Raw genomic sequence first — 13,721 nt, forward strand, 5'->3', positions numbered from 1 at the left:
ATTCCCACCTTTGGTACATACACTGCTGACATAGATCTGGGATTGCGACGTTATTTTCACTGGCCACTCATTGTAGCTGATGTACCTGAGTCGATCTTTGGAACTGACTTTCTGATCAAGAATTACTTACTCTTAGACATGAGGAATGTTCGGTAAAATTAGGGTACTTGACTTGGCTGTGTAGCTGCTCGGCGAGTTTACTTTTTTGAGCACTCCCTGTGCACAGCTGCCTCAACAATTACCGCCTCTTTACCTTGCTTCTTCATACTTACTAGACTCTTAGCCGAGCTCCATTTCCTTGCAGGAAACCCGTCTAACTGACCTGCCAATGAATTCTCGCAGGAACTCAGAAAAATTAGATTTTAACAGAGTCTCCATTTTGGAGTAGCGGGGTTTAGCCGGTTTATTTCCGTTTCTAGGGAGACCTCGTAGAGGCATCCGCCCAGTGCTACCCACTAAGCACTGGCTCTGCCGCCGTGTCCGATTTTGCTTCCTTGTATGAGGACCTTACGACTTGCACCGAATCAGGTTTACCACATCTTTTAACAGGAACTTATTTCCTTTTGTAAACTTATGACTAGAATAATTTAGCGAACGTATGTTTGTCCTTAGTCTTTTTTGTGAGGGGAGTCTTACTTTTGTCAATTTTGTAAAATTTATAGCGTATATATATATATATAAGTCATGTTGTTTAGTCATGTTTGGTCATGTTATGTCAGCAGATGATCTGCTGTTGTCAATAGTTAAAAAAAAAATTTTTGTTTGTATATATATATAATGTTTTATTTATTGTGCAGGTTATGGGTAGATAATAGGTAGAATTGTTTCTCTGTAATAACAAAGATTTTATTTTATTTTGAACAAAATAATAATGTAACAACTTAGACTAATTATTTATCCTACCTGTAATAACAAAGAAACAACATTCAATGCTAATATCCACACCGTTGTTTCTTGATTAATTTTCTTACATATATCTCTTAATCTCTGTATCTTTTCACTCCTGCTTTCTTTGTAGCACTGACGTCACCTGTTTTATTCCTTAACCTATCTTAATCCAGAGATATAACTTATCTACATATTTACGCGCTAAATTCAATATAGCTAAAACTACTGTCCTTACAAATATATATATATGTATATGTGTCCGTGTTTGATACAAATTTTTCTCTTCCCTCGTTGTTTTTAATAAAAGTAGATTTTGTTTGTCCAATAGTTGTGTGTCCAGTTGTAAAATAAATTAAAATAAATAAATAAATTAGTAATAAGTAAATAAATAAGTAAATAAATAATTTATAATCAATGGTTGTATGTGCTTTTATTTATTTTTAATTTTTGTTATTTCCTGATTCGGGCTCTTGGCCAAGAGATTTTGTCGACCAGGCTTAACTGTTCCTGGTCGAACGGGGCCCATCGTAGTCCATAAATCTGTGGTAAATTTCTATGGAACTACGTAACGTTATTAATGATACAGTTGTAAGCGTTTTTCGATCATGGATTCCTATCTTTCTTAGACCCATGATCATCTCCTTGGACGTGGCAACCAGTGTTCCTACCACAAGTGGTAGGACTTCTGCAGCGGTCGTTCCATATTCTCGCTGCAGGAGAGGCAACAACGGGATATATTTTCTTAACTTTTCATCTCGTCCCTGTGCAAGGTAATCATTGTCTTATGGCGGACCGTTACATCGACTACGAAGACCCCTTTCTGATTTTTGATTATCAGATCGGGTTTGAGATTCCCGTCTGAAGGGGATTGTATTGTAACCTCCATCGTTGCTGTTGCATCTGGGTCTTTTTTCATTGATTCGTTCATGACAAGATCCTTTATCTCGTCATGTCGACGGATACGTTCGGCTTTATTTATCTGACATTGGCCGAGTATATGCGCCAGTTTCCCCGGCTGGCTTTTGCACTTCCTGCAAGTCGTATCCGCCGTTGCCTTCGCTCTACATAACACTACTTTTGTTTTTTGTAGTATTCGTACGTATCCTGAGGGCCGTTATGAATCTGCATGGTTTAATGAGCGTTAGCTTATATAACTATGTGTTGGCAATTTTACTGTCAGAAAGAGACTTAACTGACTTGCATTGCGTACTGAGCGAAAACCATGATGCAAACTCTTTCTTCTCTTCTCTTATTTTATATTTGTCAATTTCTTCTTTTGAACAGACTTAGCCAGGTTCTGAAGACGGATCACCATACCTGTGCCAAGTGCTAGAGCTTGCATCGCCGGGTCTGAATTGTTTATAAGTTTCAGCTCAGCATTTAAGCTAGCAGATACCACCGTTATCTCTAGCTTTGGGAATCCTAGTCCCCCGTCTTTCTTGCCACTGTATATTCGTCCATTTGTTGTGCTCTGTGGCAAGTGGTAGATTTCATTTATCAATACACGTAGCTCCTGATCTAGTGCTCTAATTAAACTGATGTTCGGGACTGCCGTTGTAAGTTGATACAGGTAGTGCGGGACTAGGTATGTGGAGATTAGGTCGACTTTCTGGTATTGCTTTAGCGCGAGTTTCTTTACTCTTTCTAGTGCGCTGCAGAGATTACTTTTTAGGCCCTCAAGATCGATTCCAGCCCAAGGAGATATGCACATACCCAGATACTTTAGTTTGCATTCCGCATTTGCGTACGGAATGTTTTCTCCACTTTTAAGTTTCAAGTCGGGGTTTACTAGACACCAGGAGTCTTTTGTATTGTATGATTTGGAAGGTGGTGCACTTTCCCACCGACGGAGACATCCCTAGCCCTTTCAGGTATGTCTCCGTCGTGTCTAGTAATACGCTGGCTTGTTCCACTGTGTTTGCTAAGAGAGGCATGTCGTTTGCGAACGCCAGCGACGATAAATTCACTTCTGGGTTTATTTTATACCCTGCTTGTCTTCCAGCGCTTGTAGCAATGGTTCTGTTGCTACATTAAATATTAGTGGGGAAAGGGGGTCTCCCTGCTTGACCCCGCGCTGGAGCTTCATGTCGACCTTTTATTGTCGGAATTCTAGTTGACTCCAGTCAGCTGATGAGATTCTCCAACACTCTCTGAGAGATAGAGGTCTCCCATTATTGTAAATCTGCCTGATGCTTTTAGGCATTCTAAACGATTCTATTGTCTTGGGCAATAATTTGTTCTTTTCAAAGTAAGCTACTAAGTATTCCCTTTTGAAGTCAGATGCAATTTCTCTGACTGCTACATCAGCTAGTTTCCTATAACTAGTTCCATATGTATACATCTTTTTCATTCTTTCCTCCCCTGATGTGATTGGCCAATTGTGTAGTTTCTCCTGCCCAAACTGCTCAATCAAATAGGGAACCCCCTCTACACCGTGTTGACTTAAATACTCTTCCCCTAAGCTAATGAATTTCTGTAAGAAGGGGATAAGACTGCTATCTTTTTTGACAGCTGACTCATATATTTCTGTGAAGAAATTATGATCATTCCATTCTGCTGGGAACACTCTCAAGGAAATCCCTATGCACAAAGGCTCTAACATCTTAAAGAATCTTGCGGATGTGTTACCAAGCTCCTCATAGCATTGCTCACAAAGGTAATAAACTGACTCAAAGAGTCGACCTGTATTATAAGGAGATTGTCTGGGAGTTGTAGAACTATACAGAACATAATAGAGCCATGACAGCCTGGATTCTATCTTATCTGTGATACTAACAAACATTTGGTAAGTGATGACTATGGGGCCCCCTAGAAATGATTCTAATACTATAAGATCCCCACAAAACATGACTCCTGGTAATTGTTCTACTCTCTGATAAGTCAACCCCTTCTCTGCCTCTAAAGTTAGTGCATTATGTAAATTAATGATATACAATTTATGTTGACCTGCCTCTTAAAGTTGACTATTGGATTTAAGAGAATTAAGTATTTTGAGAGCAGAAGATATATACCTGTTCCTCAATCCACTGGTTAAATAGTCTAATTGTAGCTGTAAACTCTCTATTAGTGCATCCCGGCATAAGTTCCATCTTTGATAGTAATCCATGAGCCCTCCCTTGACCTGATCCAGAACATAGTGTTCCAACCAATGGAACACGTTGACTTCATTATGGAATCCTGTGGAAATATCTACAAACCAGGCATCATTCAAATGTCTAAATCTAATACTAACCTTCTCTGGGTGGTTCCTGTAAAAATCAATCTTATCTAGAACTAATGCTCCCTCTAGATGTCGACTATACTGGCTTTGGAGAGTTGGCTCGGGACTGTTGAGATGCCTGATGGACAACGACGCGCTTGTCTTCGACGCGTTGAGCTGAGCTGTCGTATTGGTTCGCGTTCTCCTCTATGGTCTCTAACGTGCGAGCCCGAGCCAAGAGGAATTCAATGAGCTGACTAAGTGATGGAAACTCATCTGAAGATGTTAGTGATGTTTCCCATCTCTCGTACGTGTCTCGGTCGAGCAGCCCACTGGCGAGCGTCACCAAGAGACACTTATCGGTGTTGGCATGCTTGAGAGCCTGAGTCGTCTCGTTGATGATGTTGAGCAACTTGGTGAGTTAGCTGGCCTGTCGCTTCTGCATGGGTTTTAGGTTGAGTATTCTTTCGAGTGGATCTCTTATTATAAGCCGCTTGTTCTCGAACCGGTTATTGAGCAGTGACCACGCTGCGGCGTACGATGAGTGGTCTGGCGTGAGATTTAGGACTAGCTCTGATGCGTCACCTTGCATTGTGGCATTGAGATATTGAAACTTCTCGAGGTCGCTAAGATCTGAGCGACTCCCGATGACCGAGACGAACATGGCCTTGAAATCTGGTTATTTTCGGTTATCTCCGCTGAAAGTAGGCACAGTCAGTTCAGGTAGACGTGAGCGTGTTCGAGTGCCACCTGCTGTCGCAGCGGCTTGCTGAGTAGTCTACATGAGCTGATCTTGGAGCCGTCCTAGTATGCGCTTGACCTTGATCACCAGCTTATTTTCCTTGAGATAGACCTTTGTGCTAAAGTATGAGTGATTCAAATGAGCTTGGGCCAGTGAAATACCAACCACGGATGCTCCGTCCGAAAAGCCTGGTGCATTTCGTTGAGCTGATCTAACATCATGGTAACATCATGGACGTCGGGGATCATTCCATGAAGAAGCGCTGTGATCGTATAGTCCCATTTTGCTGTTTGCCTAGCATCGTATTTTAGGGTTTCAACTTGTTTGAGCAAATTACTAGTTTAGAGAGAGATGCGCGAAGAGAAGATCGGAGAGTACTAAGAAAAAGGATAAGAGACGGACAAGATAGGCAAGTGGACTGTATTATGTTAATTTCTGGTAGAGTTTGTATGTAACGAAATTTATTAAAATTTGTGAACAAAAGAAATAGAGATTACAAAATTATAATATGAGTTAAGAAATAGTAATGGATAGACTACGCCACGTGTACCGGATATCACGCCACGTGTGCCGGAAGTACGTAGTACGAGAAGTCGTTAAAAATGTAATAATAAATTTAATATGAGAATAGATAGAAATAATGAAACGAGTAATACAAGAATGAGAGGTAAGAAAGTATAAAGAGAGGATCAGAATTAGAGATAAAAGGTTAAAAGATTACCTGATATGTCGTTAATAAAAGATAGTATAAAGAGATGATCAGTGAGAAAGACACAACGCAAGGATGGCCTAGATGAGAAAAGAAAAAGAGTAGGATGAGATGGAACGGTGAGAGATGGAACGTTGAGAAATAAGAATAAAGCGAGATGAAGTCTAGGAGATGATGCACAATTCTTTTAGATTTCTAAATGTACGTCCGCACAGATTAACTTATTAAACGATTCTAACTGGACCACGCCACTTTTTCGGTTGAGGAACAGAGCGGAAGTTGAAGAAAAGGACGATACACCAATTAGCGCGTTCCACGCTAGGAAGGGAAAACAAAGAAATCAATAGGAGAACAACACGCAGAGGATGACGTCACAGGGGACCAATGATCTATTTACACGTTAAGTGGCGTGATCCCTTGATCAATAAAAACAATCAATATGTCTTCTTCTCGACGATAACAGACGGCGTCTCAATCATGCTATCCGAGAGGTGCTGTCATTTAGTTTGAGTGGCGCAATTTTCGAACATTCTCCCCCCCAATTCTCGAGCGTGAATCGAGAATTTACATGACGAGATGTGCTGAGCTGCTGAAAAAAAAAAAAACTATGTTTCCATGTGCGGTTGAAGAGGCAATGGTGCGAGCTTGACGATAGGTCTAGTGATAGTGCTGGTGGCGGTCTTCAGCGTGACAACCCTGCAGAGGCCGTCCTTTCCTGGGTGTAGTTGTATCACCCTGGCGAGAGGCCATTTCGAGGGCGGAAGTCGCTCGTCGGTGATGAGGACAAGAGACCCTTCCCTGATATCGTTCTTCGATGTCTGCCATTTGGATGTGGTCTGATGCGGTTGCAGGCATTCTGTCGACCACCTTTTCCAAAATTGCTGGAAGCGCTCTTGAATCCGCTGGAAGTGAGATAGTCTGGAATCTGAAATGTCTATTAGAGAAGGCTCGGGGATAGTTGTCAATACCTCCCCTCTGATGAAATTCCCTGGTGTTAATGCTCTGATGTCATCAGGGTCCTCCGAGAGAGAACTGAGAGGTCTAGAATTGAGAACCGCTTCAACTTGAGCTAAAAACGTGGAAAAGTCTTCGAACGTTAGCAACGTATCCGAGATAGTTCGTTTGAGATAATACTTGATAGATTTCACCGCCGCCTCCAATTTTCCGCCCATATGTGGTGCTGCTGGAGGATTGAAGATCCAATTAGTGCCATCATTAGTGAGAAGTCTCTGGATCTTGAGAGATTCCTTCGTTGCAGCTGAAAGTAGATCCTCAAGCTGCTTGTTCGCTCCCTGGAAGTTGGTACCACAGTCGCTTCTGAGCGTTTTTGGAATACCCCTACGGCTGGTTAACCGGCGAAATGCCTTGAGAAATCCTTCGGTGGTGTAGTCAGAAACTACTTCGAGATGAACGGCAGAGGTAGAGAAGCATATAAACACTGCTATCCAACCCTTGAAGGACTTTGCACCTCTGCCTTGAAAGGTCTTCATTGTTACTGGCCCGGCGTAATCAAGCCCTGTAGTCTCGAACACAAGAGATGGTGTCACTCGAGATGCCGGTAGTGGAGCCATAAGTTGTTGAGCTCTCACTCCACGTATTCGAGCACAAGTGAGACAATCTTTGAGGAAGGACTTCACTGGAGCACGACCTCCAATAATCCAGAAAGTCCTTCGAATGTAGGAGAGCGTCAGCTGAGTTCCTCCATGCATAGTTCTGGCGTGAGCATCGGAGATGACTAGGTTGGTGAATTTTGACTGACGAGGTAGTATTGCTGGATGTTTACTATCTTCATCCAGCTGAGAATTTTGCAACCGTCCACCAACCCTGAGAATTCCAGCACGATCGACAAAGGCCGTGAGTCGTGTCAGAACGTGACGTTTGTGGAGAGATTGACCTGCCGACAACGTTTCAACTCTGGTGAGAAATACGCATCTTGAGTCGCGCGTGTCCAGAACGTTTTAGCCTTCTCCAGATCTGCTGGATTCAATGGCGATGCGGACAAGCTCGAGCCAGGAACCTTTTTAAAGCACGAGACTGCCCTCTGAATGAGTGCAGTGATCCGAAGGAGTTTAGTGAGATGCCTATGAAAAGAGGATGATTGAGGAAGGTCAACGAGGTCCCAAACTAGAGGTTGGGGTTGTGAGAGGGCAAGTGAGATGCCAGGGCGTTCCTCCAAATCCTCTTCCGGTGAGGGTGGTATTGACGAGGGCCAAAATTCTGGCGACTGAGAAAGCCATGGTGGACCACTCCACCATAGTGGGTGATCAATGAGTTGAGATGCAATGAGCCCTCGAGATGCACAGTCAGCTGGATTGAGCTTTCCGGAGATGAATTTCCAATGAGCATGGGGTACGGACTCGTGAATAGCGGCTACTCTATTGCCTACGAATTCCTTCCATCTCATAGGATTGTTTTTGACCCATGCAAGGGTCACAGAAGAGTCAGACCACAGAAAAGTGAGAACGTCCGAGAGGTCGAGAAGTCTAATTACTTTTCCGGTCAGCTTGGCTAACAGGGCCGCTGCTGAGAGTTCAAGCCTAGGAATTGTCAACCTTTGAGAGGAGCTACTTTAGTCTTAGCACAGAGTAGACGGACTACTGAGGATGAGTCTGCATACGACACCTTAATATATAACTGCTGCCATCGCAAGTTGAGAGGCGTCTAAGAATCCATGGATTTGTATTGAGGTTGCCTTTGACGAGAGGTTTATCCATCGGGGAGTCTCATGACTGATAATTGAGAGAGATGTTGCCTAAACTGAGACCACTCGTGAACGATATCTGGAGTGAGATGATCATCCCAGCCAACCTTTTCCAACCAGAGTCGTTGCATGAGAATTTTCGCTTTGATCACTACCGGAGAGAGGAGTCCAAGAGGATCAAACAATTGAGCAACTTCTGAGAGAATGATGCGTTTCGTGACCGCTTGATGAAAAGAGATGGTACCGTGAAAAGTAAACACATCTTTCTGAGAATTCCAGGAGATGCCTAAGATCTTGGTAGTGCTATCATCAAACGAATGGACAGGCGAGCTGTCAGACTGTGAGAGAGAGGTGCGAGTGAGGCTGGGGAATTACTTTTCCACTTGTCGAGTGGTAAACAGGCGGAGGAGCACATGTCCTCTAACTGAGATGCGACTGCATTGAGATGATCAATAGTCTCTGGCCCCCTGATATGTCGTCAACATAACTTCCCTTGAGAATAGGGTTTACTGCAAGAGGATAATTATGACCTTCATCCTCAACTAGCTGTCTAAGAATGCGACAGGCTAGATAAGGAGCCGAGCGAGTACCGTACGTGACAGATGTAAGCTGATATGCCTGAACTTGAGATGATTCATTGACCCAGAGAATTCGTTGAAGGTCATGGTCTTTGGGATGTACTTGGATTTGGCGGAACATTTTAACAATATCTGTTATGAAAATGTACTTGTGTTGCCTGATCCACAGCAGTACATCGAAAATGTCCGTTTGAGTCTTCGGACCAGTGTGCATAAGATCATTGAGAGAGATACCGGTTGAAGACTTGGCTGAACCGTTGAAAACTACCCGCAGTTTGGTGGAGGAACTTTGCTCGCGCCAAACTCCGTGATGCGGGAGATAAAACGCCTGAGATGGCTCAGGAGCATCGAGAGGAACAGGAACCATATGTCCTAAAGACTCATATTCTTTAAGAAAACCAGAGTAGGTCTCCTTGAAATTCCTATCGGTTTCGAATTTCTTGAGAAGTCTTTCAAGGCATCTCATGGCAAGAGACCTTGAATGCCCGAGGGTGGATATGTCTTTCGAGAATGGCAGACGAACCATGTAACGACCAGTTGGCAATCGAGAGTGCGTATCAACAAAGTGCTGCTCGCATTGCGATTCAGCGAGAGTCAAGGTTGATGCGGGGGAAGATGAGACTTCTTCCTGAACCCAGAATTTTGTGAGAGCTTTGTCAAGAGAATCGTTAGAGATGGCATGGCAGATTTTGAGAGGATCGACCTTGCTCGAGTTGGAAGTTGCGCCTAGAACTGCCCAACCGAACCTGTGTGGAAGGCTATAGGTTCTGAGTCGCCTCCCATAACAAGCCGAGAGGACTTGAGAACTCGTCTTAGATTATCAGCACCAATGAGAATGTCAATGTGATCTGGAGTGAGAAAGTCAGGATCAGCTAATTTAAGAGATCTGAGATGAGGCCAGTCTTGCTCCGATATTACAGACGACGGCAATTGAGATGTGATTTTTGGCAAAATGAATGCCTTAAGTGAACCCGAGATGACGAGTATGTCGATTGGAGAACCAAGGACACTTGACCTTGGGTCGCTCCTGGAGATGTACTACCCACACCCTGAATAGGAATGTTTCCTGGAGAACGGCTAAGCTTTAGCTTATCTATGATTTTAGAAGAAACTAAAGTCAACTCCGATCCAGGATCAATGAGAAGACGTACTAGCTTAGGCGATCCATTTAAAGATATGGCAAAAGCTTTACAAGTAGCTAAGAGTACTGGAGCTCGAGAGCACGTTGAAAGCGAGGATTAGACGAACGATCGATGTCTGAGATAGGTGACGAAAATCTGACTCGTTTGGTCGTCTGAGAGGACCTTGAGGAAGATGAGATGGTCGACTTTAAATGGATCTGAGAGGACGATGTGGGTAATGAGATGTCCTACCTTTTCTCATTCTGAGGACGACTTTTTTGAAGAGTCCTTAGAAGAACTCTTCTTGATAGATATGGGTTTGGTAGGAGATGATCGAGTTGAAGATGACTTTAAGCTGGAGGATCGGCGATGAGATGACTTTGAACTGGAGGATCGGCGATGAGATGACTTTAGAACCGAAGATTTCCGACGGTCCTCTCTCGGTGACTCATCCGAGGATGCCGTGAGCTTGAGAGGGCGAGACTCTCTGAGATGTCTGTGTTGTTTCTGATAGAGTGCTCGAAGACCTTGAGATTGGCAAGATGATCTTGATTTTGGAGGAGATGTCCTAGGCGATGGAGGAATGTCCTTGGCGATGGAGGAGATGTCCGCGATGGTGGAGATGTCCTTGGCGATGGAGGAGATGTCCTTTTCTCGAGATGAATGAGCGTGTGATGTCGATCTCCACACTCGTTGCATCGTCTATTACTCCTGCACTGCCTGACGTTATGCCTGCCTAGGCAATTGTAGCACAGGCGATATTCTGCGATGACTTTCTCCTTCTTATGCTGGCTTAGATGCTTGAATAGGGGACAGAAAGCGATGTAGTGCCTGTGACTACAGTAAGTACAGGTATTAGAGAGGTCGTCTATAAATGGCATAGGATGTTTTTTAATTGTTCTTTCATCCATTTTTAACTGAGATGATCCGGAAGACTGAGATGTTGATGCTGGCGTAGTAGCCGAAACCTTTATGTTTAAGGCCCTAGCGTAGGACCTTGTGGGGGCTGATTTGGGCTGTTGAGATGTTCTTTTGCCCTCCCCGTAAGACCTACGAGTCTCGATATGTTCCAACGCTCTAGCTGTGCTAGTGAGATGACTTAAGAGTTGTTCTAGTGGTGGGAACTCGCGTGATGTTCCCAACCTTGTTTCCCAGTCCTCGCGAGTTTTGTCGTCTAACGCCAATCCCACCTGATGAACTAGGATGTGATCCCATTGATCAACCGGGCATCCTAAAGTCTCTAGAGCACTTAGAGATGACGTGACGATGTTAATGATTTTGTGGAGGGATCCAGATGACCTTTCCTTGATGCGAGGAAGGGCTATCAGCCTATCGAGATGAGCTAGAATCAATAGGCGTTTGTTGTCGAACCTGTCAGACAACCTATTCCATGCTATATCGAAGGAATCAGCGGATAGCTTTAGATTTGATATGACTTTAGCCGCCTCTCCCTCCAAGCTGGTCCTTAAATAATGCAACTTCTCAACCTATGAGAGGTCTGGGTTATTTTTTATCATAGAGGAAAATAATTCCTCAAAGGGTCTCCAGTCTGAGAAGGCACCTGAGAATTTCGGCAGCGAGATGTTCGGCAGTACCGTCCTTGGACGAGATTGTGTCTGAGATGTGACTGGCGGTACCTGTTGAGAAAGCTCCTCTATACGCTGTTTAGTAGCGTAAGTCCAGCTAGATATTTTTGCATGGTCGTATCATAACGGTTATCCTTAAAGTAGGACTGTTCCATAGCCGTGTCTCGAGATGACGATACTATTCGGTCGTGTTCAGCATCGAACTTTTGCCACGCTGTTCGAAGCAGTTCCCTTGTGTCGACCGCGGTAGAGAGAATCATTGAATTAATGTTTTTGATGTTGGCTGTAAGGCTTGAGATGGTATCAGCACGCGCCTCCTGCAGCGCTAGTTTCGCAGCCATGTTGATGTAGGATTGCGATTGATACGTGAAACTATAAAGGAGTAGTAGGGCCGCCCCCACTACTTCCCAAGATGATCCGTGAGTGGGGAGATGACGATAAGTCTCGAGCGCTAGCTTCCAACGCTACCTAGATTTTCCCTAGCGAACTAGAAAAGCCACAACTAAACGAGCACTCGTTGCAGCACTATCACTCTCGGCTTTGGGAAGCCCACTATATAATGATATGTCTAAACTATTAGATGAAATACACACTGCGGTTCAAATTGCGCTTACGGTCCCTTGAACTGATTTTTCTGTCACAGCACAACGTCCTGGGTGCTCAGCAATGCGACAGAGGTGTGCGCGACACTTTTCACAAATTTTTTAATTCTGTTACACTTACACAAAACTCTAACATCCGGCTCGAAGGACCAAAAAATGTTCGAGAAATAACTAGTTGGGATAGAGATGAGCGAAGAGAAAGATCGGATAGTATTAAGAACAAGGATAATAGACGGACGAGATAGGCAAGTGGACTGTATTATTTTAATTTCTGGTAGAGTTCGTATGTAACGAGATTTATTAAAATTTGTGAACAAAAGAAATAGAGATAGCAAAATTATAATATGATTTAATAACTAGTAATATATGGACTACGCCACATGTACCGGATATCATGCCACGTGTGCCGGAAGTACGTAGTACGAGAAGTCGTTAGCAAGGTAATAGTAAATTTAATATGAGAATGGATAAAAATTAATGAAACGAGTAAGACAAGAATGAGAGGTCAGAGGTTAATAGATTACCTGATATTTCGTTAATGAAAGTGAAAGATAGTGTAAAGAGATGATCAGTAAGAAAGACCCAACACAAGGCTAGCCTCGTTGAAAAAAAAGGAAAAAGAAAAAGAATTAGATGAGATGGAACGATGAGAGATGGAACGGTGAGAGATGGAACGTTGAGAGATGAGAAGAAAGCGAGATGTAGTCTAAGGAGATGATGCACAATTATTTTTTGATTTCGAAAAGTACGTCCGCACAGATTAACTTATTAAACGATTTTACTTGGACCACGCCACTTTTCGGTTCGAGTCGAGGAACAGAGCGGAAGATAGAAAAAAAACGATACACCAATTAGCGCGTTCCACGCTAGGAAGAGAGAACAACAAAACCAATAAGAGAATAACACGCAGAGGATGACGCCACAAGGGACCAATAATCTATTTACACGTTAAGTGGCGTGATCCCTTGATCAATAAGAACAATCGATATGTCTTCTTCTCGATGATAACAGACGGCGTCTTAATTATGCTATCCGAGAGGTGCTGTCATCTAATTTGAGAGGCGCAATTTTCGAACACTTGACTATTGGAGGCTTTTTTATATCTAGAAATCCCATGAGTAGTAGCATATGCGATTTCGTTGCTGATACCTCTAATTTTTGTCTTAGGCACCGCTCCCCTAAGATTGCTGTCATATTATTTGCCTTTTGTTCAAGTTCTTTTCTACAATTTCCTTTGATAGTTATTGCAATGTCATCAGCATATGCGACAACTTCATTTCCTGTTTTTGATATTTCCTCGAGTTCCTCGTCAAGGATAAGGTTCCACATAAGTTGTCCCAAAACCGATCCTTGTGGGCAGCCTTTGCTAATATTTTTAGTTAACTGACCAGTGTTACTTGTTATTCTGGCCTCTCTGTTAGAAAGGTAACTAGCGATAAGGGTGTATATGTTTTTGGGACACTCTCTTTTTTTTAGGTTGTATAGGACACTAAGCCACAAGACCCCGTCAAACGCGCCAGAAATATCGAACATAAGACCAATTCCATATTTTTCTTCTGTTTTGTCTATAATGTCTCTTATCTTTACTATGGCAT

General features: G+C 43.2%; 2 protein-coding genes across 2 annotated transcripts; both read right to left on the bottom strand.

Moving 5' to 3' along the window:
* Positions 1–6,143: 6,143 nt before the first annotated feature.
* Positions 6,144–8,252, bottom strand: LOC122518642. Its single transcript, XM_043637689.1, has 3 exons — positions 8,137–8,252; positions 7,467–8,075; positions 6,144–7,362 (listed from the first exon to the last, which is right to left on the bottom strand). The coding sequence occupies exons 1-3, from the start codon at positions 8,250–8,252 to the stop codon at positions 6,144–6,146; spliced, it is 1,944 nt and encodes a 647-aa protein (XP_043493624.1).
* Positions 8,253–8,659: 407 nt separating this feature from the next.
* Positions 8,660–11,865, bottom strand: LOC122518644. Its single transcript, XM_043637690.1, has 5 exons — positions 11,599–11,865; positions 10,423–11,425; positions 9,819–10,024; positions 9,564–9,777; positions 8,660–9,468 (listed from the first exon to the last, which is right to left on the bottom strand). The coding sequence occupies exons 1-5, from the start codon at positions 11,863–11,865 to the stop codon at positions 8,660–8,662; spliced, it is 2,499 nt and encodes an 832-aa protein (XP_043493625.1).
* Between the last annotated feature and the right edge of the window lie 1,856 nt (positions 11,866–13,721).

Source organism: Polistes fuscatus, unplaced genomic scaffold (genome assembly GCF_010416935.1).
Source record: "Polistes fuscatus isolate 324 unplaced genomic scaffold, CU_Pfus_HIC Scaffold25, whole genome shotgun sequence".
In the NCBI taxonomy this organism is placed as follows: domain Eukaryota; kingdom Metazoa; phylum Arthropoda; class Insecta; order Hymenoptera; family Vespidae; genus Polistes; species Polistes fuscatus.